Raw genomic sequence first — 27990 nt, forward strand, 5'->3', positions numbered from 1 at the left:
CAAGTAGAAAAGTAATACTAAAATGGCAGTTATAAACCCAATCAAATCAATAATTACATTAAATGTAAATGGTTCACAGCATTAAAAGACTAAGATTATTAGATTAGCTGTAAAAGAAAGAGCCAGCTATATGTGGTCTACAAGGAAACTCACTTGAAATATAATGTTAATAGGTTAAAAATAAAAAAGATGGAAAAAGATATACTCTACAAATCTGAGTAAAAATAAAAGTTAGACTGACTATATTAATGTCAGACAAAGAAGACTTCAGAAGAAGGAAAATGACCAGGGACAAAAAGGAATATTATGTAATGATGAAAGGGTCAACTCACCAAGACATAATTTGTGCAGGGCTTTTATAATAATGTTTCAAAATATGTGAATTAAAAATCAAAAGAAATGAAAGAAATAATGAAGGGTACAATTATATTTGGACACTTCAACATTACTTTCTCACTAATTGATACAACAAATAGACAGGAAATAAGCAAATATATACAGAAAATTTGAGCAACATAAGCAACTTGGCCTGACCAACACTTACAGAAAATTCTTCTCATAGCAGAATACACATTCTTTCAATAGAGGTGTACATGAAACATTAACCAAGATAGACCACATTGTGGGTCATAAAACAAACCTTATTATTAAGTTAAAAAATTATTTAAGCTATGTTTTATATTCTTTTACTATAATGGAATAAAGTAGAAATTGATGACAGAAGAACAGATGGAAAATCAAATATTTGGAAATACTAAATAATATATCAATAATATCTCAAAATAATCCATGTATCAAAGAAGAAATATCAAAGGAAATTATGAAATATTTTGAGCTGAAAGAATTTTAATCTGTGACATATCAAAATATTTGTGTTGTTGCTAAAACAGTTTTTAGGGAGGAATTTATAGTGTCAAATGCTTACATTAGAAAAGAAAAAAGTTCTCTGGGGTGCGTGGGTGGCTCAGTTGGTTGAGCATCCGACTTCAGCTCAGGTCATGATCTCATGGTTGGTGGGTTTGAGCCCCACGTCAGGCTTTGTGGTTGGCAGTGCAGAGCCTGCTTCAGTTTCCCTCTTTTTGTCCTTCCCCAACTCACACACTCTTGTCAAAAATAAACATTGAATCGGCCCCCTGTGTGTCTCGGTCAGTTGAGCATCTAACTTTGTCTCAGGTCATTATCTCACAGTTTGTGGGTTGGAGCCCCACATCAGGCTCTGTGATGACAGTTCAGAGCCTGGAGCCTGCTTCAGATTCTGTGTCTCCCTGTCTCTCTGCCCCTACCCTGCTTGTGCGCGCTCTCTCTCTCTCTCTCAAAATAATAAATAAACATTAAAAATTTTTTTTTTAAGAAAAAAGTTATCAAATCAGTAACTTGAGCTTCTGCCTTCAGAATCTAGAAAAAGAAGAGAAAACAAAAGATAAAGCAAGCAAAAGGAAGGCAGTCATCAGGGCAGAAATCTCATAAGTTGAAAAGAGACAATCATTAGAGAAAAATCAATGAAACCAAAAGTTGATTCTTTGAAAATAATTCAATAAAATTAACAAACTTCTATTTAGATTGGCCAAGTGAAAAAGACAACACGTAAGTTACAAATATCAGGAATGAAAGTGAGGATGTAATTACTGATCCCAGAATTAGTAAAATGGAAAACTACAAAAAATCCTCTATGCACCTAAGTGTGACAGCTTACTGATTCCTTGAAAGACAGAGTACCAAAACTGATCTAAGAAGAAATGGTAACCTGAATAGCCTGTGTGTATTAATGAAATCAAATTCTGGTTAAAATCCTTCAAGGAGAGAAACCTTCAGGTGCAGGAGGGCTGGAATTTAGGGCAAAGTGTTGGAGTCAGCAAAATAATGGGCAAATCAAGTCTGGTCAGGCTATGGGGCAGTGGCCAAACACAGGTTTATGGCACCAAAGGGAATCCCAGATTCAACCCGCTGGCAGAAATGGGGCCACTAACAAGAGGTCTGTCCTGGTCTCATTGGCCCATGAACAATTAATACCAGGCTTTAGTAGCTATATTCAAGAAGGTCTAGGTGGTCTTTGAAGGGCAGAAAGAGTCTCAAGAGGACATGTCTTGTCAAAAAGGGAGGGCTAATGATGTGCATTCCCTTAGTGATCCAGTGGGTATGCTGAGAAGAATTTTGATTAAATTGTGTCTGCGTAATTGTGTCTGACTAAATTGAGTGTCACTTGTGTATGACTTGGTGGTACCGGTGGCAAAGATAGTTCCTCCTTTTAGCGCTGGGTGCTTCCATATGCTCCCTGCTCAGCCACTGTGTTCTACAGGGGAGTGAAGTTTCTTTAGGTGACCAATACAAGTACCTTGCTATACTCTAGAAAGAGTTTCAACTCTTTTATACTCATTGGTCCATTTCTATGAAGTCAACCTAATTTCAGTTAGTCATGCATTTACATCCTTTTTAGAGTAGTGTTGTTAATATTAGAGAACACAGTGCTAGGGACGCCCGGGTGGCTCAGTCAGTTAAGCGTCTGACTTCGGCTCAGGTCATGATCTCAAGGTTCATGAGTTTGAGTCCCACGTCGGGCTCTGTGCTGACAGCCAGGAGCCTGGAGCCTGCTTCAGATTCTGTGCCTCCATCTCTCTCCGCTCCTCGCCCCCCCTCAAAAATAAATAAAAACATTTAGAAAACTAAAAAAGAATAAAGAGCACGGTGCTAGAATACTGCTAATCCACTTCGTATCGTACTTTGTATAGCGTTGTGCTTATTTTCACACTTTTGTTACAAATCTGAACAACTGCTCTGATGGCCAGGTAGCCCTGAACAGGTAGAAATAAAAAGGTTGATGTTTGCAGTTACAAATAGTACCTGTAGTAAAATATGTCTCATATATTTGAAAACAAAGAGTTTCCAGCTCATCTAATGTACTCTACAATTTGGCCATGTCAAGGAAAATGTGAAATGATTCTCTTTTAAATATGAAAAATATTCAAGGTTATACTAAATTTCTATAATATTTCATAATTACTTTGTATATATTGCTAGCCTATTGAAATTGTGAAATCTTATAGATCAGGTAAAACTTCTGCAAGCATTTGGAACTATATTCTGGTTTTGAAGAAAACTTGTCTGGGAGTGAGTTCTGAATTGTGAATGATCTTGAATGTGTTTTTGTTTATTTATTTATATTGAGAGAGAGAGAGAGAGGGTGCGAGCAAGTGTGAGTGAGTACGAGCAGGGGAGGGGCAGAGAGAGAAGGAGAGAGAGAAAATCCTAGCCAGGCTCAACACAGAGACTGCACTGAGCCTGACACAAGGCTCCATCTCATGACCCTGAGATCATGACCTGAGCTGAAATCAAGAGTTGAACACTTAACCCACTTAGCCACTCAGGTGCCCCTGATCTTGAATAGTGATTCAAATAATGAGGAAGTGAAGTAGGGAGATCATGGACAAGGAATTAAAAGCCTGAATTTTAGATACTCTTCATCATTTTATGACCTGGGACCCTTCACTTAATAATTGTTCTTGCGTCTTACAGATTTCTTATGAAAATTGATGAGAACGGATGGATTGAAGGGTTTGAGATACAAGTAAATGAAGAAGTGAAGGATTATTGCCCCAGGATGTTGAGTGCCTTCTAGAGACATACATGGTTACTGTTTTTGTGATTCTAAAGAGTGGGAGAAAAACATAAATACTTTCAAAAAGTCTATAGATCTGGTAATGTAAAGAAAAATTGTCTTTGTTTTATCTTCCAAATTATAATAGGCAAAGTGTGTCCTACTAAGGAGTAAGAATGAGCTTAAAAAGAAAAAGGAAACTTGAGGTATGATACAGATTTCATTGCTGACATATTTGCTTCATTTACAACTTCACTTAATTATAATGCTGGTAGATTCATTTTTTTCCCCAAAATTTCTCCAACAGCCTTAACCTGTCTCATGTGCAGTAATAATGAAGGACAAAATAAGATATGAAAAGCAGTTGTCTTGTCAAGGCATAGTAATATAAGTATTGGGTTTGATATTGCGATTATGAGCGTCATTGGTGAAAGGATGTGTGACTTCAACATTTTGACCTAAACCCGGGATTTGGGTAATAGAGGATCAGATGATCCAGTGTGGGCGACAGGTCCAAGTGAGTGAGTATAGTACTTGTCCTTTGATATTTATTGTCATTACGCAGGTTCTCACGCAACCTGCAGTTTTTAGGAACCATGAGGTGCTTACTGCCAGATGGACAGCTTGTGCTTCTTGTATACTTTGGCTCCCCCAAGCTTCCCTTCTCCATCTGGAGTCTGGTTAACTGTGCCAATGCTGCAGCACCAGGAGCAAACTTCTACCTGCCTCTCCCCGGCTGTGTTCTCTCCATGGAGCATCTATTTATATATCACCTCATGCTGCAGCACCCCGCTGCTCTTGTTATCATTGCTTTCCATTTGCCGAGATGGTAACCACAATGGTATTTATTCGTCATAAAAAACACCTTTCAGATGGGTCGTCCATTTGCTCTTCATCATATGTTTTGTACAAATGAAGAGTGAATTTCACTCGGTTTAGTCAAGGACACAGTGCTACTTAAACACTTCTCTTTATTTAATAGTAGGTCATCATTTCCCTTCAATCTTTTTTTAACTTTATCAGGGAAAAGTTGTTTCCAAATTGGAATGTGAATGCTAGCCTTCTGTAATTGAAATAAATTCCAATGGGGAACCTTCTCAGAAGGTTCTAGACCTAAGAAGGGACCCTGTGGCAGATTCTCTTGTAATAAAGTTGTAATATTTCCTTGTATCTCTGCTTTCCTTGATTTTTATTTATCAAACATAGGTGCTCACCTAATTTAGGTATTGCAAACTTTACTCCGTTGGCTAGAATTCTTAATTTGGGTACTGTCATATGGCTTTTATTTTTAAACCCAAAATTTATTTTTATTATATCTTATTTTAGATCTTTATTACCGTAACTCCTCCAAATAATTACTGGCTTCTTTCCAATATTCACTAATTACATTTGTGTAAGAATGCTGCAGAGGACCACACAACATTCCCCAATAACAATAGGAACACCAAAGGGTACTGGGAGAGGAGGATTCTAAGAATATCTTATTGTAAGAATGACTGTAACTATTTGTTTGAAATACTCAGAATACCCGTACATTTGAGAAAAGTAAAAGGGATAAATACACAGAGGAAGCAAATGGGTTCCCCAAAAGGAAGATATTTTTTACAGATCTGTAAAATATGGGGCACCTGGGTGGCTCAGTCAGTTAAACATCTGACTTCGGCTCAGGTCACGCTCTCACAGTTCTTGGGTTCAAGCCCCACATTGGGCTCTGTGCTGACTGCTCAGAGCCAGAATCCTGCTTCAGATTCTGTGTCTTCCTCTCTCTCTCTGCTCCTCCTTCACTCATGTTTTATCTCTCTTTCTTTCTCTCAAGCATAAATAAACATTAAAAAACTTAAAAAAAGATCTGGAAAATATTCGTGGACTCATAAGAAGATAAATGGAACAAATTATGACTATAGGCTTAATAATAGTATGGTGGACGGTGGAGGAAAAACCAGCCAAACACAATACCAGGGTGTTATAGAAAAAGAAAGCAAATGGTCTGATACTCTAGATTTTTAAAAATGTATTTATTTATGGGGCGCCTGGGTGGCACAGTCGGTTAAGTGTCTGACTTCAGCCAGGTCACGGTCTCGCGGTCCGTGAGTTCGAGCCCCGTGTCAGGCTCTGGGCTGATGGCTCAGAGCCTGGAGCCTGTTTCCGATTCTGTGTCTCCCTCACTCTCTGCCCCTCCCCCGTTCATGCTTTGTCTCTCTCTGTCCCAAAAATAAATAAACGTTGAAAAAAAAATGTATTTATTTTGAGAGAGAGAGAGAGAATGAATGAGCAGAAGAGGGGCAGGAGGGGCAGAGAGACAGAATTCCAAGCAGGCTCCGTGCTGTCAGCACAGAGCCCAACATGGGGCTCAATCTCACAAACTGTGAGACCATGACTTGAGCCTAGCTAACTGAGCCACCCAGGCACCCCACTCTAGATTTTTTTAAGTTTTATTTATTTTGGGAGAGAGAGAGAGAGCGAGAGCGCTAGTGGGGGGACAGAGAGAGGGAGAGAGAGAATTAGCATACTCTGTGCTGTCAGCATGGAGCCTGATGGGGTCTTGATCCCACGAACTGTGAGATCATGACCTGAACCAAAATCACGAGTCAGACACTTAACTGCTTAACCGACTGAGCCACCCAGGCACCCCTGGGTTTTTAAGATTCAAATACAAAGATTTGAACGAGCACATGTTTGAATTAAATGAGCACATATTTGGATGAGTTTCTTCTCATGATGGTTGTAACTATATTATGTTCATCATATATTGTATTTTATTTTTTTGGGAGGGTGAATTGGGGAAATTATATTTTCCTTACAGCTCAAGGAAGGTTGCACTTTGGTTCTGTAATTTTAAGATTTTATAGTGAGGACTGGAAAATAATGAATAAACAAGAAAAAATAATCCAGGTGAAGGGAAAATGCATAATATCATTGGGAGGCTGGAAGGATCTCAGTTTTCTATAATTTATCATAAACTATGAGGAGTAAGGGTGAAATCTCAATAGGTAAGAGTCTGTCTCCTATACGTGATGGGGGGGATGAGTCTCCATGGTAATGGCTGTGAGGTTTGCAGATTCACAGCAGCTGTGCATTCAGCATGAACACAGATACAATGAAAGAAGTGTGTGGTTGGGAGAAATGGAAGAAAGAGATACCAGGGCAGCAGTACATTATTAAAAACATTGCCAATTACTGAAATAACATGTGTTAAGTGATGTCTTTGCTGGTGTTGTGTGGTCACTAACACCTAATGAAAAACTTCTATAAGCTGATGTGCCAGAATCTCAAGATTTTAAACTAAATATGGCAGAATCCCATTAAGATTTTACAATGTGGGCAGGGTGGAGGGAGACATATTATAGCATATACATCATTATACGTTATTATTATTCACTGTGGCATCTACATTAAAATGAAGTGCGATAAAAGAACGATACTAGAAGAGTAGTTGTAGTTAAATATTTGGGCTCTGGAATCAGACTGGGTTTGAACCTAGTGATTTACTGGCTGAATTTCTTTAAGACATAATTTCTTCATTAATGTTTTAAAATATGGGAAAAAATTAGACTACTTTGTAAATCGTTGTGTGTCAATCCTTGTATCATACTAAGTGCTTGTTATACACAATAAGTTAGTTATGAGAATAATTATGAATAATATGTTGTGAGAACTACCTTGGATTTGTAGGTTTTGGGTGTCAAATTCTTTGTGTGTTTGAGTGTGTGTGTGTGTGTGTGTGTGTGTGTGTGTGTACACATGTTTGGAAATGGTGCACCCAAGACTCAGACTTTTTAAGTTGTCACACAGATTTAGGCCCCAGTTCTGACCTTAATGCCAATTAGCTCTGACCCTGATGAGCCACTGAATCTCTCTTTAATGTCCTCATATGTTGTAATTTCTATCTCAGAGGGTTGCGGTATGGGTATAAAAAGATTCTCTGAAAGTTCTGCCAAACATAAATAAATCCATCCGTTTCAGTCATCCTTGCATAATTTGGGGCATTTATACTTCATTTTTAATATCTGAGAACTGTGTTGATTGATCTTACCTGATTGCTTATGTTCAGAATGTTTAGGTTTCTAAAACTCCATTTTTACTTTGTCCATGACTTTGTTTCTGTGTTAAATAAGAGTAACCAAAACCTAAATATAGATGTATCATAGACTCAAAAAGACTTAATACTACGTTTTTTTGTAGACGTGTTTGGATAATTTTTGATGAGATTACATTTACCTTTAAGAAACCCTACAGATTAAAACCCCTTTACAAAAGATTTTACAAACACCCATTTACTCTGAAGTTAGATTTAGAGCTTTTTTGAACCCTAAAAGGTTGAGCTTTGAATCAAAGTAAACGAAGAGCTCCAACATGCAGCACAAATCTGTGTCATAAAACCGTTTAAATGGGCACTTTATTTTATTTCTTGGAATTTCTATCAGAACCTTACTACCAGAGCTTTTAAATAAGCTTACTTACTAGCTTTGAGTCTAAAAACTAGAAGAAGACGGAGCAAAGCTTTTGGAAGGAAGGATACAGATCGCTGGGGAAGTGGCCCCATATAACCAGAGGAGGACACAGTGACCTTCATGTCAACATAGATGTGTATTCCTGCAGTTTGCAATCATCTGTGTTCATAGTGCCTACTGTGAGTCACTGAGAAAGAATGTCAGTAGTCTTTTCATGAAGCGAGGCACACGTGTGTTGTTTTATTTTGTTGCCATCTAAGAATTTGATGCGGAATGTTCAGTTGCCCAGGATACTAAGAAGCATTACAGTATTTAGAGTGGCATCAGGAAAGGATGTGGATTTGAACTTAGAAAGTACAAGGATGGGACGGAAAGGGAGCCACTGCAAACAGCTTGAATGAAGGCAAAGAGTGGAACAAAGCCTGTGGCCACAGGACAATGAGAAGGCCAACAAGATGGACAAAGGATGAAACCAGACTTAGACGTGGGGGGCACCCAACCTTAGGACTTATAAATAACTATCATACTTCGAGCTAAAGTACAGATTTATGGGCCCTATCTTGAGATGATAGATTCCATTGCATTGGAGTTCAAGGCCACGTATCAACACTTTTCCTAACTCCTTGCTAATTCTAATGTGTACAGTCCAAGGCTCACACTTGTTGAAGATGAGGCCATTTGTTGAAGATGAGGCCATTTGTTGAAGGCACCATTTTGTGCAGAAAGGTAATGTTAGAAGTGTTCTAGAAAGATTAATCTGATGGAGTGGTATGCCAGAGGCCAATATGAAAGCTACTGATGAGTTTGTTTATTTGGTGATGAGAGGCTGGCCTGGCATACCGACAGAAACATTAGATAAGATGGAAAAGCTCAACAGAATGGGATGAGGGCCAAGTCAACAGAATGGGATGATCCACCCTAAATATGGGATAGAGCAGAGGGAGAGGGCAATGACAAAGCTCACATACTAAGATATTGCTGGAAAGGAAAACAATTTTAAAGGCAATGGATAGAATTTATGTTGGGTTTATCCCCTATTCGATTATAATTAATCTAGTTTTTATTTAAGGTTTATTCATGAGTTAATAATGCAATATTCTACTTTCTATTTAAGATTTACTCATCAGTTCATATAACATAACAATAAAATGCCGGGTTTGAATTGCAGCCCCAACCAAAATTAAATTGAGACAAGTTTGTTTACCTCACTGAACTTCATTGTTCATATCCATGAAAGGACTGGACCAACATCATAGGATTATTATGAGAATTAAGTGCATGCATAGCACGTTTTGCATTCCTTGTCCAAGTTGTGAGCATCAGAGAGAAGCCATCTATGATGCTTTATTTGTCTTCGGTCTCAGAATCCCGTTTGCAGAACAAGAATTTTAATTAATTTGTACATGTTGCCTTTTCTTTCACAACCTGGAACTTCTAAACACGAAGTACATATCTAAATTTCTGAGATTGTTTTGGAAGAAATATTGTATTAGTAGCCATAATATAACATACCTTCAGGACTCATGTGCTTCTAACAGTAAGCAAACTGTTGCTTCTAGGCCAAAGCACTTCTAAGTACACTTCTGCATGCAGTGCCAATGCTGAATCCTTATCCACGGCTGCTAATTCATTAGTTCTCTGTGTCAGAACATAGACTGAGCAAGTGAATGGCTAAAAACACTGCCTTTTCACTGCTCTTTAGAAATGAGGTTATCAGTTTCAGGCTCAGTTCTTACTTTTTTGGGCTATGTGTTAGAGGACCATTATTTGCTAAATAGCTGTATTAAATACATGTTTATTAAAACATGGAGGTATTAGCTCTCCCAGAGAAAAGCTAAGCCAATTTGATCACACTGATAGCTTAAAAAAGGGGGAGATGATAAGTTTTGTTTTGCCAATTTTTTTTACGAAAAAGAGATTCAAACTGCAATATTTTCTACCACAGTGTCATTTTTTTTCAAACCATGGGATTGGAATTGTTATAGTAGTTCATCTCTTAAATTAAAAGCTAGCTTCTTTGTCTGTGTGACTGTAGCAATAGTTATGATGAGCTACATAGGGAACTTGGGTCAAAGACATATTGATTGTGGTTTTGGAAAGCTACTTTCATTGCTGCCTGGGTGGTGAAAAAAAAGGATATAAATGTGTATGTCTTAAGCCTTGGAAAACCTGGAAGTGTTTTGAGCTTGGCAAAATTAAGTTTCACATTAAGATGTTTTGTGTTTAGCAAAACGCAAAACATATTTGGAAGATTGCTTTCTCCCTTAAGTTTATACCTCTTTCTCCCTTAAGTTTATACCTCTAAATATTTTAAGCAGTATGTTAATTACTGATTCATTTCAAGTATTTTATGAGAGATTTCTGATAACTATGGGACCTTCTTCTTTGAACTTGGAAATATTGCCTTGCCAATATTAACTTGTATTCTGGTCCAGAGAGTTTGAGTTCAGTTTACAATTTTAATTTATGCCTTGATGGTTGGCCAAATATCGTCAGTCATGTTTAATTATATGGAAATGCTTAACTAGTTTATCTTCTCATTACGTATGTAATTTTACCTTTATATTGTGTTTCAGTAGGGAAAGAGTTCAGGACCCTAACCCGTTAAGCATCAAGACTGTCTATAACTTTTATATGGTAGAGTTGGCATGCATAACATCATAAGTATTTATGTATACACACATTAAAAAATGCTGCATATATGTCGCATATATTCAAAGAGGCTCCAAATTCAACAATTCTAGCTCTAAGCCAAGTTCTGAGAAAAAATATATGGAAAATATCCTCAAATGGATACAAGTTATGATAACAGAGAGTGTCATAAATTGTTTTGGGTTTTTTTGGTTATTATTTTACAGATGATCCAACAGAAATTACTCAGTGTCTGCTTTTTTCTTTTTTTCATGGATGTGTGGCATTCTTGATGTCATGAAAATAAACTGTAGAACGCGAGTTCAGAATTATTAATCACTGTACTTAGAAGTACTGTACTGTACAGAATCGCTTTACTGTAATTTTCATATTAAAATGTTGAAAACATTAACTGATCCTTTGAAGAATCTTTTTTTTTGTATATTTTATCATTGCTAGAGCACATTCTTATCATGTAAAGTGTGTGAGAAGTTATTATTCCTAGCTAGAGTTTTACTGTGTGTAATGTTGTATGTATAATTTCACAGGAATCTATAGTTCCCACACAGATTTTAATTCTTTAAAAATCCAAGGGAATTCATTAACTTAAATACACAAGCTAGAGCAGATTCTGAGTGTCTCATTACTTCATAAGATGTAAACATTAAACTTTTGATGACATTTTAAGGCCAAGGAATACCACTTTTTGAATAAAAAAATAACTTAAAAAATTTTAGTCTCTGCCTTTACCTATTTTTATAATTAATCAGGTAATTTTTATATTTATTCACTACTTTTGTGCTTAGAGATGCTCTATGCTAGAAGTGAAATATTCTAAAAATACTGTAAACATTGCTGCTTCCTTCAAGAACCTTTCTTTCTGTGACATTTTTAAAATGTACAAATAAAGGAACACGAACATACACATTCATGATGGTTTTGGAAATGATCCAATGGGAATCCACTACAGTGGAGAGACAACATGAGTGGGGGAGGGGCAGAGAGAGAGGGAGAGAGAGCATCCCAAGCAGGTTCTGTGCTGTCAGCATGGAGTCCGATGCGGGGCTCAAACCCACGAAGAATGAGATCATGACCTGAGCCAAAATCCAGAGTTGGATGCTTAACCGACTGAGCCACCTAGGTGCCCCCAAATTAACACATTATTTAAGTGACTATAATTACTCTTTTTTGAAGAATAAATAATATATATAAAATTGAATTGGTTTGCTTGTGATCCGGTATCTATCATGTGCAACAGAAATTGGAATTCATGAGTTCTTTTTTTCTTCTCCAAAGTATCACCCTGTGGGTTGGCAATATTAGATACTAGATTGTCCTCGCCTAGTCTAGGTGGGTTATCTAGTGGTGTCACCTACACCCACATCCCTAAGGATGCTAAGCCACTGCTTACGGTACCCTTCTCAGGCCATGGCTCCTGCATTTATAATCACAATTGGTCAAGAAAGTGTTATGAGGTGCCCAAGAGGATTACTCGCTGTCAAACATATTTCTCCATTTCCAGGTATGCAGCAGTCCTAGTTCCTGATGATTAGGATCAGTTACCCTGCCAGGATGTTGACACCTTATCTTACCTGCTGGTCCCTTGGCACAAAGAGCTGAAAGCGCCCTGGCAGCCATCATAGTTTAAAAGTTCGGTAGGAATCTTGTCTTGTCATTTGGTAGAAAAGCTCTTTTCTTGTGAACCAAGATGTCTAAATGCTCAGAGTCCTGAGCTGTGGAGATATGGGCAGCTGAGAGTGATGGTAACAGGGCCATTTCTGTTTCTCTCCTTGGCTTTTTTTTTGTGATGCTGGTCCACACTCAGTTGTTAAGAATTTGCTAATTTTACATGTTTTCTTACTATTCAATTTTAAGGGCTATGTCTTCCTTTCATGTTCTGTTTCCAACAGTTCTCAAAATGTCTGTATATGGTTCATCCAAGGATATAGCTGTAGGCCTCTGTGAAAGGACTGGAGAATCATTATCAAATATTTTTTATGGCATTAAAGAGTTATTTCTGTTGGAGCCCTGATTCCTCCTTCAGTATATGGATTCCAGTTCTGAAAACTGGCTTATATCTTGAAGCTCAGGATACTTTGGGGGAGATGGGATGGAACTACTCTTAATCTCCTGAACATCCAGCTTTCATATTTTTGATTGAATAATACCCTTTGTTGGCTGCCCATCTATTTTACCCTTGGATACCATGTTCTATTAATTGTATCATAATACTCTGAGGGTCAGGGCTCTTGCATGAGACTACACCCTCGCCATGCCTTATGATAATTATCTCTATCTGGCTTATGGTAAAGGAGCAGAATCCTATGACCTCAGTTTTATTTTGTTTTGTTTTGTTTCTTTTCGGATTCTGTTACACCTGTTGTCAGTGAGCCCAGTTCTGCAATACTTATTATCTTCTGCCATCAGTCTTGGCTTTCAGAAGATTACCACTTCTTAGTGATTCTGTTTTTTCTTTCAATAGCGTGTTCCTTATAGCCTTGGTAAAGTGGTGAATCTTTAGGGCCCTTCGATATTGTATAGTCGTCTGGTGGGTTTTCTGACTGAGCATAGTATGTCCATTCAAGCATACTTACTTCTCTGAGACTTTTAATCCCTCTGACATGACCCTTCTGGCATTTCTCTCTTACTTAAGGTAGTTCAGTGCTTTTTCCTAATAGCATGTTTGCATCATCTTTGGTGTCCTTTCAAGGGTATTAAAGCCTATATCACAGGACAGTGCTTCCAGATGAATAAACTCTGTCTTACATAATTTTATGTCCCACTCTTAGATTTGAGTCCTTGAGTAATCTCTGGGCTCCTACAAGTACAAGTTGGCTAGGTTCTATAGGTCCTTTTGGATATAGCCCTTGCTTATTTTGGGCCCAGCTCATCCTGGTCAGGTTATATTGTTGTTTAACCCTAGTTAGTGGTTTAGTAGCCAGAAAGGGAGGCAAAGGCAGATCTTGAGTGGTGCATGCTGTTTTTCAGGATAGGGTCACTGCATAATCTTTAAAAAAAAAAAAGGAAGGACACTGGTCCTTAATAAGGTGGAGTAGGCCCTTCTTCAGACCTGGAAGTTTCAGATAAATCTTGAGGTTCAAGATTTTTAGGTGCCTCAACTCCTATTCTTCATCCCATGTGTCAGTGTACCATTATTTTGTAAGTAGAACCTAACTTTGGTATAGCTTACCTGCTGAGATTGGGAGGATAACCCTACTTTAAAGTTCTATAACTCTTAGTATTTGGCTTTGGACCTTTTTTTAAAATTTTCTCTGCCATCAGTCTGTAGAGGATGAGAGCTGATGTTAGGATGAGAGTCTGAAGTTGGGGTGATGTGACTATACCTTTAAGCATTGTCCTCTGCCAGTCATATGATGCCGGTTACATATATGAAGTGGGTTTGGCTATGGATTTTGTTGCTCTTCAGCCAAGAGAGCTAACATTGACGTCTTTCAGTCAAAACCTTTCCAGCATCTGGGAATCAATTCTTCAAACAAGAGGTGGGATCTGGGCAGCCCATCAAAGCATCCTCTAAAAATATGCCACAGAAAAGACTTTATTAGTGGTATCCCTCTCCATAGTTATAGGGGCAGTGCAGACAGGGAACATCTAGGTTACCATGCCCTTAACTATAATACCATGCCCAAACACATTTACAAATAATTTCTGCCAACTATTTAAGGAACAAATAATCCCATTCTTACACAAATGATGACTACGAAAAAATAATGTCTGCCAGCTCATATTATAAGGTTAGTATAATTTTGATTCTAAAGCTAGACAATGAAAATAAGAGCAAAAATAGTATGGGTCAATTTCTTTTATAAATCAAAATGCTAAAATCCAAAATAGGTGCATAAGGGTCTTCTCTAACTGGATAAAGTGTTTAAGATGTGCTGCTTAAATATGACTCAAAAGCACAAAACATAAAGGAAACGTGTATCAAATTTATTGTGTTGACATTAAATGCATTTATATGAATTGAGTACATTGAATTAACTATAATCAGCATCGACTATAAACCAGACACCACTGTCATGAAAGAAAATTGGTATCAAGAGTGTATAAGAAGAACCTACAATCAATAAGCAAAGGGCAAACCTTTCAAAGGAAAACCATCCCCAAAATTGGAACAGCCCATTCTCAAAAGAGAAAACTTTTCTAAAAATGTATACACAATACTTAGTCTCACTAGTTATCATGCAATGTGTTTTTTAAGATTTGTTTCTCTTTATATGTACATTTACATAAAGAAAATGAATTGATTTCCTAGTGTCCTTCAAAGGTGCTCAATTGTTGTTTTAGTGTTATGTGCTAATGGACTAAATGGTGTACGATACAATACGATTGTTGATTATCCTTATCGATGCTTCAATTGTCCCAGTTTTGGCCGGTGGAGGCTTGTTTACTGATTTCTGAATCCTTTAACATAACACTTTTATCTCTGTAGCTTCATTGCTTTCTGGTTTATGGTATATATTCCAGGCCCATCTTATTCATTTCCTAACTAAAACTTAGAATCAGTAATTTTTCCCAAAGAGCCCTGATTGCTTTACTGGGAAGTTTTCCTGGGTGCTCACGGTGTTTATTACCAGTATGTTGGTCATTCATTTTTTCACCCCTAGGCTTTATTTTTTTTCTAGGTCAAGAGTTAGGAAATACGTGTATATATTATTTTTATTACGTTAAAAACGAGCAGACAACTCGATTATTATTATTTATTGAACTTCTGTTTTGTGCTTGATATTCTGCTAGGTACTAGGAACTCAAAAATAAATAAGGCAAAATCTCTTTCCTTAGGGATTAATAATTTAGTACATTACAGCATGGTGACTAAGTTAATAATACTGTATTGTATAGTGAAAGTTGCTAAAAGAGTAGATTTTAAAAGTTGTTGCCCTACACATAAAATTTATAAGTGAATAAGACAATGGGTATATTAACATATATAAAATCACTACTTTGTACACCTTAAACTATACAATGTGATATGTCAATTGTAATTCAAGAAAGCTGGAAAACAATTTAGTATATTAGGTAGGTTCCTTTAACAACCATTTAAAGACAAATTGACTATTTAGCCGCCTTTTTTTTTTTTTTTTTTCTATTTTACCATTCAAAACATTAGTAGGCTCAGGTTCCTGAGGGTCACTTTGAATCATTGCGAAGAATATTAAAAATAGATAAGACTGCCAGAATTAGTCACATTGCCCTAGCAACTGCTCACAATATAAGTTTTACGTTATATACCTATAGCTCTAACTACGCTATCCCTGAATGACAGTCCATCATTACAATTGGCTACAGTACACACTTAAATTACTTTTTTCTCAGAGACTGTGGCTCTAATAGTTATTCATTTGCTACTTCATAAGAGACCACTAATGAAATACACGAAAAAAATGGATTTTAAACATTACACATTAGTCCCTTCTGGAGGGCTTCTTTCAGACCTTTTTAAAATTAAAAAAAAATTTTTTTTAGACATTGTTTTATAAGTATCTAACAACTTTTCTTTTCTTTCTTTCTTTCTTTTTAATGTTTATCTTTGAAAGAGAGAGACAGAGCATGAACAGGGGAGGAGGAGGGGTAGAGAGAGAGGGAGACACAGAATCCAAGGCAGGCTCCAGGCTCTGACCTGTCAGCAGAGAGCCTGACATGGGACTCATACTCACTAGCAAGGAGATCATGACCTGAGCCAAAGTCATATGCTTAATCGACTGAGTCACCCAGGTGCCCCAAGCCTCTAACAACTTCTATGTCATTTTTTAATTTTTATTTTTTAAATATTTATTTATTTTAGAGCCACACAGAGAGAGAGCAGTGAGGTGCAGAGAGACAGGGAGACAGAGAATCCCAAGCAGGTTCTGCACGCTCAACACAGAGCCTGATGTGGGGCTCAAACTCAAACTATGAAATCATGATCTGAGCTGAAATCAAGAGTCAGACGCTTAACTGACCTTAGCCACCCAGGTGCCCCTATAAGCCTCTAACAACTTTTAAAGTGAATTAATATATGGATTGTTTTTTTATGCCACTGGATTATTTTGCTCAATTTTATATATATATATATATATATATATATATGTAAAATTTTTATTCAGGTTATGCATTTGGAAGCTTTTTTTAAGAACTTGTAATTTATTCTCTTTAAAAATTTTTTTTTTCAACGTTTATTTATTTTTGGGACAGAGAGAGACAGAGCATGAACGGGGGAGGGGCAGAGAGAGAGGGAGACACAGAATCGGAAGCAGGCTCCAGGCTCTGAGCCATCAGCCCAGAGCCTGACGCGGGGCTCGAACTCACAGACCGCGAGATCGTGACCTGAGCTGAAGTCGGTCGCTTAACCGACTGCGCCACCCAGGCGCCCCTATTCTCTTTTAAAATGAACTCATCTGTAACACTACAGAGAGATTGTGGATTTAATGGCCAATTTTTTTTTAATGTTTATTCATTTATTTTTGAGAGAGACAGAGAGAGAGAGAGAGAGAGAGAGAGAGAGAGAGAGAGAGAGAGAGTCCCAAGCAGACTCCACGCTGTCAGAGCAGAGCTCCAGCTCATGACCCGCACCGAAATCAAGAGTCAGACTCTTAACTGACTATGCCACCCAGGTGCCCCTATTTATATTTCAACATCTGTTTTCTTTTCCTTTATTACCCTAAACAAGGCTTGAAACACTATGGGCAGATTACTCAATAACATTAATATTGCAACTAGGTAAGCAGAGTTGGGTGGTTTATCCTTTCCCCTATGCACATTATGATTAACTCAGTTTCATTTAGTGGATACTTCCTTTGTAGATCACTTCCATTTTCTCAATAAAGTATGTCATCTCCATATGCCAATGCAGGTAACATTCTTGTTTCTGCAAATCTGAAAAGAAGGGAAACACTTATTTCTTCATTCCCCATGTGAGACCTTCTTCATGTGGTTAAGATGAGTCACCAGCATGACCTCAAACTGAAGTTTTTAGACAGCTTCTCAACTCAGAATCTTGTAACTGTAACAAATAACCTAAAGCCAATGCTAATAAACTGCTACATAAAATAAAAGGCATACATTCTATGATGAACAATAAGGCCTGGTAAGTTTTTAAAATTAAATTCTATCAGCAGGTTTAGTGATATGAATCAATACTATCCGAGGGTTTTCTAAGCCTTCAATGGAATGTCGATGAGGGCATTTTACTAATAACAAGCACGACACATTTATTTTTATTTTTTTGGAAGTTGCTTTATCTTTTATTTTTCAATTTTTAAAAAATTTTATTTAAACTCTAGTTAGCATACAGTGCATTATCGGTTTCAGGAGTTGGAATTCAGTGATTCATCACTTACATATAATGCCGAGTCCTCAACATAACAAGTGCCCTCTTTAATCCCCATCACCTACCTGCCAATCCCCAACCCACCTGCCTGCATCAACCCTCAGTTTGTTCTCTATCGTTAGAAGTCTCTTATGGTTTGTTTCCCTCAGGCTCTTTTTTTCCCATTTCCCATATGTTTATCTACTTTGTTTCTTGTATTCTGCATATGAGTGAAATCATATGGTATTTGTCTTTCTTTGACTTATTTCGCTAGCATGATATACTCTAGTTCCATCCTCTTTGTTACAAATGGTGAAGATTTCATTCTTTTTGATGGCTGATATTCCTGTGTGTGTGTGTGTGTGTGTGTGTGTGTGTGTGTGTGTGTGGGTGTGTACTATATCTTCTTTATTCATTCATCAGTCGATAGACATTTGGGCTCTTTCCACAGTTTGGTTATTGTTGATAATGCTGCTATAAATATCAGGGTGCACGTGCCCCTTTGAATCTGTATTTTTGTCCTTTGGACAAGTGTGGAAACACTACACATTTAATGTTAGTATAAGCTACTGACACTTTATAGATCTTTTATTTATTAAAAAAATTTTTTTTAGAGTTTATTTTTGAGAGACAGAGCGTGAGTGGGGGAGGGGCAGAGAGATAGGGAAATGAAGAATCTGAAGCATCTCCGGGCTCTGAGCTGTCAGCATGGAACCTGATGGGGGGTTGAACTAAGGACCCATGAGATCATGACCTGAGCCGAAGTCGGATGCTTAATCGACCGAGCCACTCAGGTGCCACTATAGATCTTTTAAAGTACCAGTTTAAAAGGTTGAAAATAATATTGACAGGATATTTCACTGTTTGTTTGTTTGTTTGTTTCAATTTTTGCTTGTTTTGGTGTGAGTAAACTTCCCTTTATCTTCCCAATTATTTAAAATCCCTGAGACTATGGGAGGAAGAAATAGAAATCAGTGCATGGAATCCAGTTTTTCAACGTTTATTTATTTTTGGGACAGAGAGAGACAGAGCAGGAACAGGGGAGGGGCAGAGAGAGAGGGAGACACAGAATCGGAAACAGGCTCCAGGCTCTGAGCCATCAGCCCAGAGCCTGACGTGGGGCTCGAACTCACGGACCTCGAGATCATGACCTGGCTGAAGTCGGACGCTTAACCGACTGCGCCACCCAGGCGCAGTTTTTTAGGATATCAGTGAGTTTTTAAATTCTGTAAAGTTTATTTCACTGAGTACATGTTGTTTTATGGGTTGGCAGTGGGGGATATTAACCAAAGAAAAACCCCGCCTTGGACTTGTGCTCAAGAGGAAATCTTATACAAAGGTTGGAATGTAGCATTTTCTCTCAGTCTTTCCTAACAGTAGACTAAATAAAAAATGGAAAAAAGTGGGGAAAAAAAGATTCTGTTTATGTGAATAGATGACCAGCCAGTGGGTAAAATGTAGCTAAAATATAGAAAACAACAAATTTGCATGAACAGTCTTACTTCCAGGAAGACATTAAGATTTATTCCAAGAGCTAGTGTCAATATTTAGAAAATAAACAAACTTAATTAAGAAAGAAGTATCAGGGTTGACGCCCACACAAGTGGCCACAAGTGTAAACAATTAAAGGCCTGAGGGAAAAAAAAAACAAGTGTTTGCTCTGTCATTACAAGATGTATGATGTGGGAAACATAAATAAACCAAATCTTGGTAGCGGTTGCTTATATATTCATTTTTGAGCAGTGTAAGAATGGCAGTTTTTAAAAACTGACGGACTACAGTAATTTGTTTTCTAAATTTAAAGCTTGTAACAAATTATTAGGTCATATGCAAAAAAAATTTCAATATTTATTTTTACATTGTTTGATCAAAGTACGTTTTTGTCAGTGTTTTCTCTTTTGAGACAGAGTTCAGAATGAATATTTGTGGTATGGGTGATATTTTAAAAATGTTCTGAGAAATCCTATCCATGGGCATTGTGGGCTATAAATGCAGATTGATATGGTATTTCAATGGATCTTTTGTTATGAGAACAATTTTGTTTTCTGACTTAAAAAGAAAGATGTTTATTTGAAAATTTAGCATTTACTCATATCCATAATGTACAATTGCATTAGAGTAGAAAAATATAAGATTTAAAGAAGACAACTTGTTGCTTGTGATCTGTATTCATAATCTATTGGTCAATCTAGATTCATCTTGAAACTCATTAATATCATGGAAAATGACTTTATTATCAAATGTCTCCATATTCTGGAGAAATATTCTTTGCTTTAGCTTGGTATATATGTATGTGTGTATGTATGTGCATATGTATATGTTTGTTTTGCATTTCAGATTGAACATTTGATTTTGTATTGTGATTACGTTTTATTTCCTGATTTAGGAAATAATCAAAGAAGACTGTGTTTCACTCTAGTGACAGTTATGGGTTCTTTGAAGGGACCTTTCAATTTGGAGGATGTTTGGACAGGTTTTTTTTTTTTTTTTTAATATATAATCAGTAATCCAAACTGTATCTAGATTTTTATGTCACACTGTATCCCCTCCCTTCAAAAATTCTGTCTTTGGTGGATGAAGACATCTTGTTTGAAAATGGCCAGATAAGAGTCATGTTACCCAGAGGCACCTTTCAATCCAGTTTATGAGGGAAGGATATATAATCCACTTTATTAAAATTTTTTTTAATATTCATTTATTTTTGAGAGACAGAGAGACAGAGCACAAGTGGGGGAGGGGCAGAGAGAGAGGTAGACACACAGAATCTGAAGCAGGCTCCAGGCTCTGAGCTGTCAGCACAGAGCCTGACGTGGGGTTCAACCCACCAACCGCAAGATCATGACCTGAGCGGAAGTCGGATGCTTAATCAACTGAGCCACCCAGGCACCCCAGTGTATCATTTTATTTAACTCATCATTTGTATCTCACTATGTGAACACTTTTCTTTTAATGTTTATTTATTGTCAGAGAGAGAACGAGTGAGCAGAGGAGGAGCAGAGAGAGGGGGAGAGAGAGAATCCCAAGCAGGCTCCATGCTGAATGAAGCTAGACATGGGGCTCTATCTCATGAGCAAGATCATGACCTGAACTGATATCAGGAATCGGATGCTTAACCGACTGAGCCACCTAGCAGCCTATGGACACTTTTTAATGCAGATGAGAAGGCTTTGCTCATGTTATGTGATAATATATGGTAGAAGTGAAAATGCAGATCTTGAAAAAAAAAAACCTAGAAATTATTTTAAATAAAACATTTCATGGGCTGTTTTTTTCCTTCCAAGATTTTATTTAAATTTAAGTTAGTTAACATATAGTGTAGCATTGGTTTCAGAAGTAGAATTCAGTGATTCATCACTTACACCCAGTGCTCATCACAAATGCCCTCCTTAGTACCCATCACCCATCTAGCCCCCCCCCTGCCCACCAGCCCTCCAACAACCCTCAGTTTGTTCTCTACAGTTGAGAGTCTGTTTTACAGTTTGCCTCTCTCTAACCCCACCATGTTCATTTGTTCTGATTCTTAAATTCCGCATAAGAGTGAAGTCATAATTGCATTTGTCTTACTCTGACTTATTTTGCTCACCATAATACAGTCTAGTTCCAAAGGTCATCGCAAATGGCAAGATTTCATTCTTTATGATGGCATGGGCTGTTTTCTTAATAACACTCACTACAATAATTGGACTGCAAATACTTTTTTATTATTAGAAATTTAAGAAGGAGATACACTGCATAAAAAAATTCTTGGAGTGCCTGTGTGGCTCAGTCAGTTAAGTGTCCGACTTTGGCTCAGGTCATGACTTGGCAGTTCGTGGGTTCAAGCCCTGCGTCAGGCTCTGTGCTGACAGCTCAGAGCCTGGAACCTGCTTTGGATTCTGTGTCTCCTTCTCTCTGCCCCTCCTCCACTCACACTCTGTCTCTGTCTCCTTCTGAAAAGTAAATAAACATTAAAAAAGTTTAAAAAATTCTCATTCTTATATTTTTTGAAGAGTAATTATGAAAGTCTATATAAATATATACATATTTATTTCTATGTTGTATTAAGATTTTAAAAATTTCAGATAATTGTTTCCCAAACTTGGAACTTAAATTGACTTTTATGTGTGTCATTCTGGGGGAAAATTTTATTCTGTGCATATGAGATGCCAGCTGAAAAAATTATTTTCCCTTTTAAGTATTGGAACCTTGTCTCCAAAATGGTAATTAGAATTTTGCCAAATCTTACTTTTCCTTGGGAATTTGCTTAGTGGTTGTCAATCAAGTAACAATAGTTGACTTTTGAGACTTCATTGTTGTCCTTGTCCGAGGAAATTTTTACTCAGCCTTTATTGTAGGCTAGAGCAGCCAAAGCAGCCTTGTCAGGCCTTCACATGGCATCATTCTTCCTCCCTAAATCCAATATCAATAAAAGCAGAAAGTTTAAACTGTATATGAAAACAGTGTAATGAGCAAGTGCTCTTGGCTATTGTTGAATCTTTGAGCTATCTCTTCAAATCCCATAAATCTCATGATAACAGATCTCCTAGTTCAGTCCGTATTTCCTGACCATATCAGTGTGATGTGTAGAGAAAAGCAGACACGTTTCCCATAACTGCACTTAATAATATATAGTACTGGAATAAAAAAGAAAGACAGTTGCCCTTTAAATTTTTTTTTTTTTTTTGAGTATATAACAGTAATCCATTCTGGATTGAAAGGATTTAAAATACTCCTTCCGTGGAATGGTGAATATCAGTATTTTGGGTCTTAAGGCAAACCTGTGAAGTACATAGCCTGGCTAGCCTTATTTTTGTCATGCACGATTTATAGCCCGATGCACGGTATTTTCTCATTCGCATTTTTTGTGTGTCTCAAAACATATTGAGGACCTACTTTATGTCAGGCACTCTGGCAAGTGAGGGTTTAAAGATGAGTGACACATGCTTCCTGTGGTCAGTATTTTCAAAATTAGACTGACGAATCGGACTGTTGAAAACATGGTATGAAATCTTGCGTGCTGGCCTACTCCTGACGGAAGCACAGGCAGGACACAGAAGTCCTTCTGGAAGGACTTTCTGTAGGTAATGCCCAAGGAGACTCCATTACAGTACACTGTCAAGTAGTAACCAGCTGTCAGATTCTTTAGCATTAATTCAAGTAAATGCATCCATTTTTGTGAGGGTGTTTAGTTTGCAAGCATTTTCTCCTGAATGGACGGGAAGGCTTTGCTTTTGGCAAAAGTAGTGGCTCTTTACTTTGTGTGATCCTTTCTGACAGCCTGTGGTGGACCTCTCCCCTGCAAAACATGTGACTGAGCGCATAAACTCCTATGTATGTTTTGTATACAGCTTTTAGGAAATCGCAGGCTCAAAGCCTCCTTAAAGTTGACTGCTGGATCCCAGCTTCAGAATGGAAGGGCTAAAGATCTTTGGGGAATCCTGAAGTGGGTGGAAGAAGTGTCACTGAAAGTCATGGTGTAGGGAGTCCCGACCTTGGATTGCCTATTCTGACCATACATTCTTTTATAAGATATGTTTACTCTACCTACTACAATAAAAGCTACTTGCCTTCCTTGGTCTTTGATTTAAAAAAATAAAAATGTAGTACAATGAATGCAAATAGCCTTCAGAAGAAAAACAATACCTGTGGTTTTCCATGTAGTTTAAAAATTGTTCTTGACATTTTATGTTGGCCTATTGGTTAGCTCCAAACCCATTTTTGACCATAGGAATCCAAGCAGAATTCCAAACAGATAGTAAATATTCCAATTGCACTTGAGCATTTCCCTAGTATTATGATCTATAACCAGTTTCCTGTATTCCTTTCAGTTCTGATAGCCCCAACCTCAAATCACTGTACTAAATGGGGCTAATGAGTAGTAATTCATATTTTTCAAACTATTTCTCATTTTTGTGATGCAAAACAAATAGAAAATACCATAAAGAAAGAAAAGTAAAAAAACCCAAAGTGGATTTGAGAATTAGAAATATCTTGGAGCCTGAATAACAAATACATACTAGATTATAATGCAAATTCTAAATCCATGTAATATAAGGGGTTGTGGTCCAGTTTGCTACACCCATGCATAAGTAAAGTATTCTAGCATGGAGAAATAAGACACTCAGATTTATGTAGAAGATGGATTAAGGAAACCTTCAGATGTGTGCAATACAAAGAAAGAAATTGTGCGTTTTAAACTGTGTGATGGGTTGTAATTTTAAGATGGCTGCTTTTTCTTTTTTTGTTAATGTTGATAGTATCAACATTTAAAGATATATATGGCCTGCAGTGTATATCAAGCCTGCACAGAAATGAATTGGCTTTGTCGTTCACTACTGCTTGTTCTCAAAGAAATATTTGGTTTTCTCCTGAAGCGGTTCATGGTGTATTCAGACCTGCCACACTGTTCTGAAGCTTTGAGTTCAGGAAAAATAACACTAAATAAAAAAAAAAAAATGGGTTTATGTATTCCAGAACGGTTTTGTTTCCTCTTAAGAATCATCTGGACTTGTGCCTTTTCTTCTCCCCAGAAGTAATGTTTTTGCTCCTGTGAAGTGTTATATCTTTGGACTGCGGATCTGTTTTTGATATAATCCATCCATCAAGACATGAATCCTATTGCATGTGAAAAGTCGTTACAAGAAAATAAAAATCTAAAACACATTTGAGTTTTATTTTACTCATACTACTTTTATTATATAAATGGGGTACTGACAAACTACGTTTTGTTTGGTTGAGTGCCTCAGTGTTCAAGTTAACAAGCTGATTCAGAGAGGAGTTTATTCTTGAGAAAAAAAAAATGATGCTAGTCAAGATGATGGCAATGACAATTATTTGCAGTAATGGTAACTTGTTAAAAATGTAGGATCTGAGCCTCTCCAGACCTCCTAAATCAGAGCTTCCATTTTAACCAGATCTGCTGTGATTCCTATTCGAATTAATGTTAGAGTAACACTATTTTAGTGTCTCTAGTTGCTCTAAGAAAGGAAGAGCCAGGCTGAGAGTCACTGCCAGTCCGTGCCCTCAACTAGTATCGTAAATACATACGATGGAAGATGTAAATAACTAGCAAACTTTAATTTACCTTAAAGTGTAAAATCTTGGGGGGGAAAGGTGCAAAATTTATTTTTTATGAAAACTAGCCAGTCTTTTATGTAATTGCAATTTTTTTTTTTTATTTAGGCAGGTCATCTATTTCTTGAGATGTCTGGGTTTAGGGGAGTGGAGCATCAGCGGTTTCTTCCACATGCGTGTGAAGCCGATTAGAATCTGGATTCAATTTCAGGCATCAAGACCAGCCTCTTAGCCAGTGCTATAAACTGTTCTACAGACCTTTCATTACTTTGTCTCTACAATAGTGAAAGATAGTAAGCATTTCCCTACTTCATGCTTTTCCATTGACAGTAGGGCACAAGAGAGGGGTTGATGAGAGGATTCAAATTTTAGTGAATATTTTTCCGCATGTTGAGGTGATAACCTTCCTTAAACTAATTTCTATCTTCTCCCTCTCTAGATTTACACATAAATCTAACCCCTTCTTATATCATTTTGCATGAGGGAACTAAACTGGGTGAATAATTCTACATAATAAACTTTTGACCAAAGCCTAAAGTATTGTATTGCTTTCAGCATTGAAATGTAAATTGTATAAAATAACTAACTTTATTAACTAGTTTTTTATAGTGAAAATTCGTAAGTATTAAGTTTTAAATCTACTAAAAGACAGTGATTGGAAAAGTATGGAGGATTTTTTTCACTTCCTAAAGTTCTAATGTATTTTCCCCCTTTCCCATTTGGTTTTGCAAAAGAAACATTTGAAGTAAATTTTAGAAAAGAAAATTTGTAAGCCTGTATCAAGAAACAATATCCCACAACTTCCAGGGCATTTGTCAATGTTTTAATCTCATGATTATTCTCTTAATTTGCTGTGTTTCTTAAAGTTATTATATTTTGACATCTGGCAGCACTAAGAGATTGATTAGTTTAGCTTTGGACTCAAATATACAAAGAGGGCGTTTTTTGTTGATGTATATTTCTGACTTTAAAAGAGAAATTCATATACTGATTTTAAAGAAATTATCTCATTTTTTCCCACAATGGTTTGTAGAGCTTTATTTTATTAAGCAGTATAAAAGACTGGATATAAAAGATAGCGTGTTTTCAGGATTTGGGTCAATGATTTTGAAGCTCCTAAAAATTTGGACAATGTTTTATTTAATATGAAAGATCAAAGGTGTAGCACCTAGTCATTGACTAAGTCAGTGAAGTGACTTAGTCACTTCAACTAACATTGACTAAGCCAATGAACTGACTTCAGTATTTATTTATACATCTCACAGAAACTCAGAGGCAATGCCATATTTAGAGAAAGTGTATCATAATTGTATACAAGTGTGATGAGTAAGGTGCTGTGACAGTAAAATATTTAGTTACTACTACCTCTCCTGCTACCTGGCTGTGAAGACCTGCTTTTGGTCACAGGCATCCACTGCAAATTCAAACACACTTTCATTTATTTGCAAGTGAGCCATGAGTGCTGAACTCTTTCCTAAGATCCCCCATAAATTAGTGACCATTTCGTTCAGAGAAATGACCTACTCCCTTCCCTCCCTCAAACATTAAAGTAAGGAAATGTGGGTCATATCCTTTTATAAGTGGCTCATATTATACTATTACAGGTTCAATATTCTATTCAGTTATAAGTACTTTCTGAAATATCTATCTGAACCACATTTCCATAATTTTCTCAAAATTTTCTGATTAGCTTTGTTTGCATTGACTTTGCTCTGAAGTATTTCATTTTAATTGAACTTTTCTTTTTTAGCTGTGTTTTGGGGTGATATTGCCTTAGATGATGAAGACTTAAGTATCTTTCAAATTGATAGGACAATTGACCTTACACAGAATCCTTTTGGACTTGGACATACCACAGGTATGGTTGATTATTTGATTGAATTTGTGTTCATTTTGCAGAAAAGGTACTTTTGAAATGCTAAAAGTACTCTTTCAATCACTTTTCATGTCCTGCTGATCAACTTCCATTTCTTAAACATAAATGAGCCTATTTGCAAATTTATATTTTGTTAATAGTTTTAATTTTATTAATTTAACAAACATTTTGTAATGTTTACCATGTCTCAGGCCTGATTTAAGTGCTTTTCAGATATTAACCTTTTGAATCTGCATAATAACCCTATGAGGGGTGGCTATACTAATATTTTTACAAGTGAGGAGATCAAATTAACTGTATTTCTTATTTTCTTCTTTCAAACTGTATTGTCTTTCCCATAATATATACTTAGTTTGTTTTTAGAATATATGAGAAATAACCACTTATTTTATCAATTTCTTTTTTTTCTATTTTAATGAACTGACTACACAGAATTTTTTGCAATTTCAATTTCTATAAAAATTTTTAAAATTGCTAAATATGAGGAACATCATTGCTGTTAGTAGTCTTGAGGCATTGTTTTTGTAAAGTTTTATAATTACTCTTATCCTTATAATTTTATAACTAAGGACACTTTTTTTTTCCTCATAATTAACCTTCTTCTAAACCTATTTATATGTGTTTCAGGCCTGTCTAATATGAAGTTATAATTGTTACAAAATCATCATTTCAAACATATAAATTCCATTCTTCAAAAATGTTTCTTATAACTACTTAGGAATGAATACATTCAGATAGTACCTCATCTTTTTAGAATGTTCAATGAAAAAATTTCAAAAATTTTTCTCAAGTAGCACAGCAAAAATGTGACTGTGTAATGCAAATAATCAAGGAGGTTATTAGTCAGTGAACAAGCACTCTAACTTATTTGCCTTATAAGGACTTAATTGATTTTTTCCTCCAAGAGGCTTATATAATGTAATGGTTTTTGTTATTATTTTTGTTTTTATTAGCTTTAATCTAGGTAAATAAGTTTTGGTATTAATTTCAAAGGGGGAAAAGGTATTGGAAAGAAATAGTTCAAGGTCCAAGAACAGTTGGTTGTCTTTATGGGTTTCTGGCCCTTTCATCGTCTTAGCCT

At 36.6% G+C, this 27990-nt stretch overlaps 1 protein-coding gene across 1 annotated transcript in view; it reads left to right on the forward strand.

The window, feature by feature from the left end:
* Positions 1 to 27990, forward strand: part of TLL1 (tolloid like 1) — a 211211-nt gene that overhangs the window by 60416 nt on the left and 122805 nt on the right. Inside the window, exon 2 of the mRNA XM_047091921.1 lies at positions 26784 to 26891. Within this exon, the coding sequence (XP_046947877.1) occupies positions 26784 to 26891 (108 nt within the window). The remainder of the gene's footprint in view (positions 1 to 26783; positions 26892 to 27990) is intronic.

The sequence above is a fragment of the Lynx rufus genome, unplaced genomic scaffold (assembly GCF_022079265.1).
Source record: "Lynx rufus isolate CCGP_SWC_20201006 ecotype Redwood Valley unplaced genomic scaffold, mLynRuf1.p SCAF_3, whole genome shotgun sequence".
NCBI classification, from domain to species: Eukaryota; Metazoa; Chordata; class Mammalia; order Carnivora; family Felidae; genus Lynx; species Lynx rufus.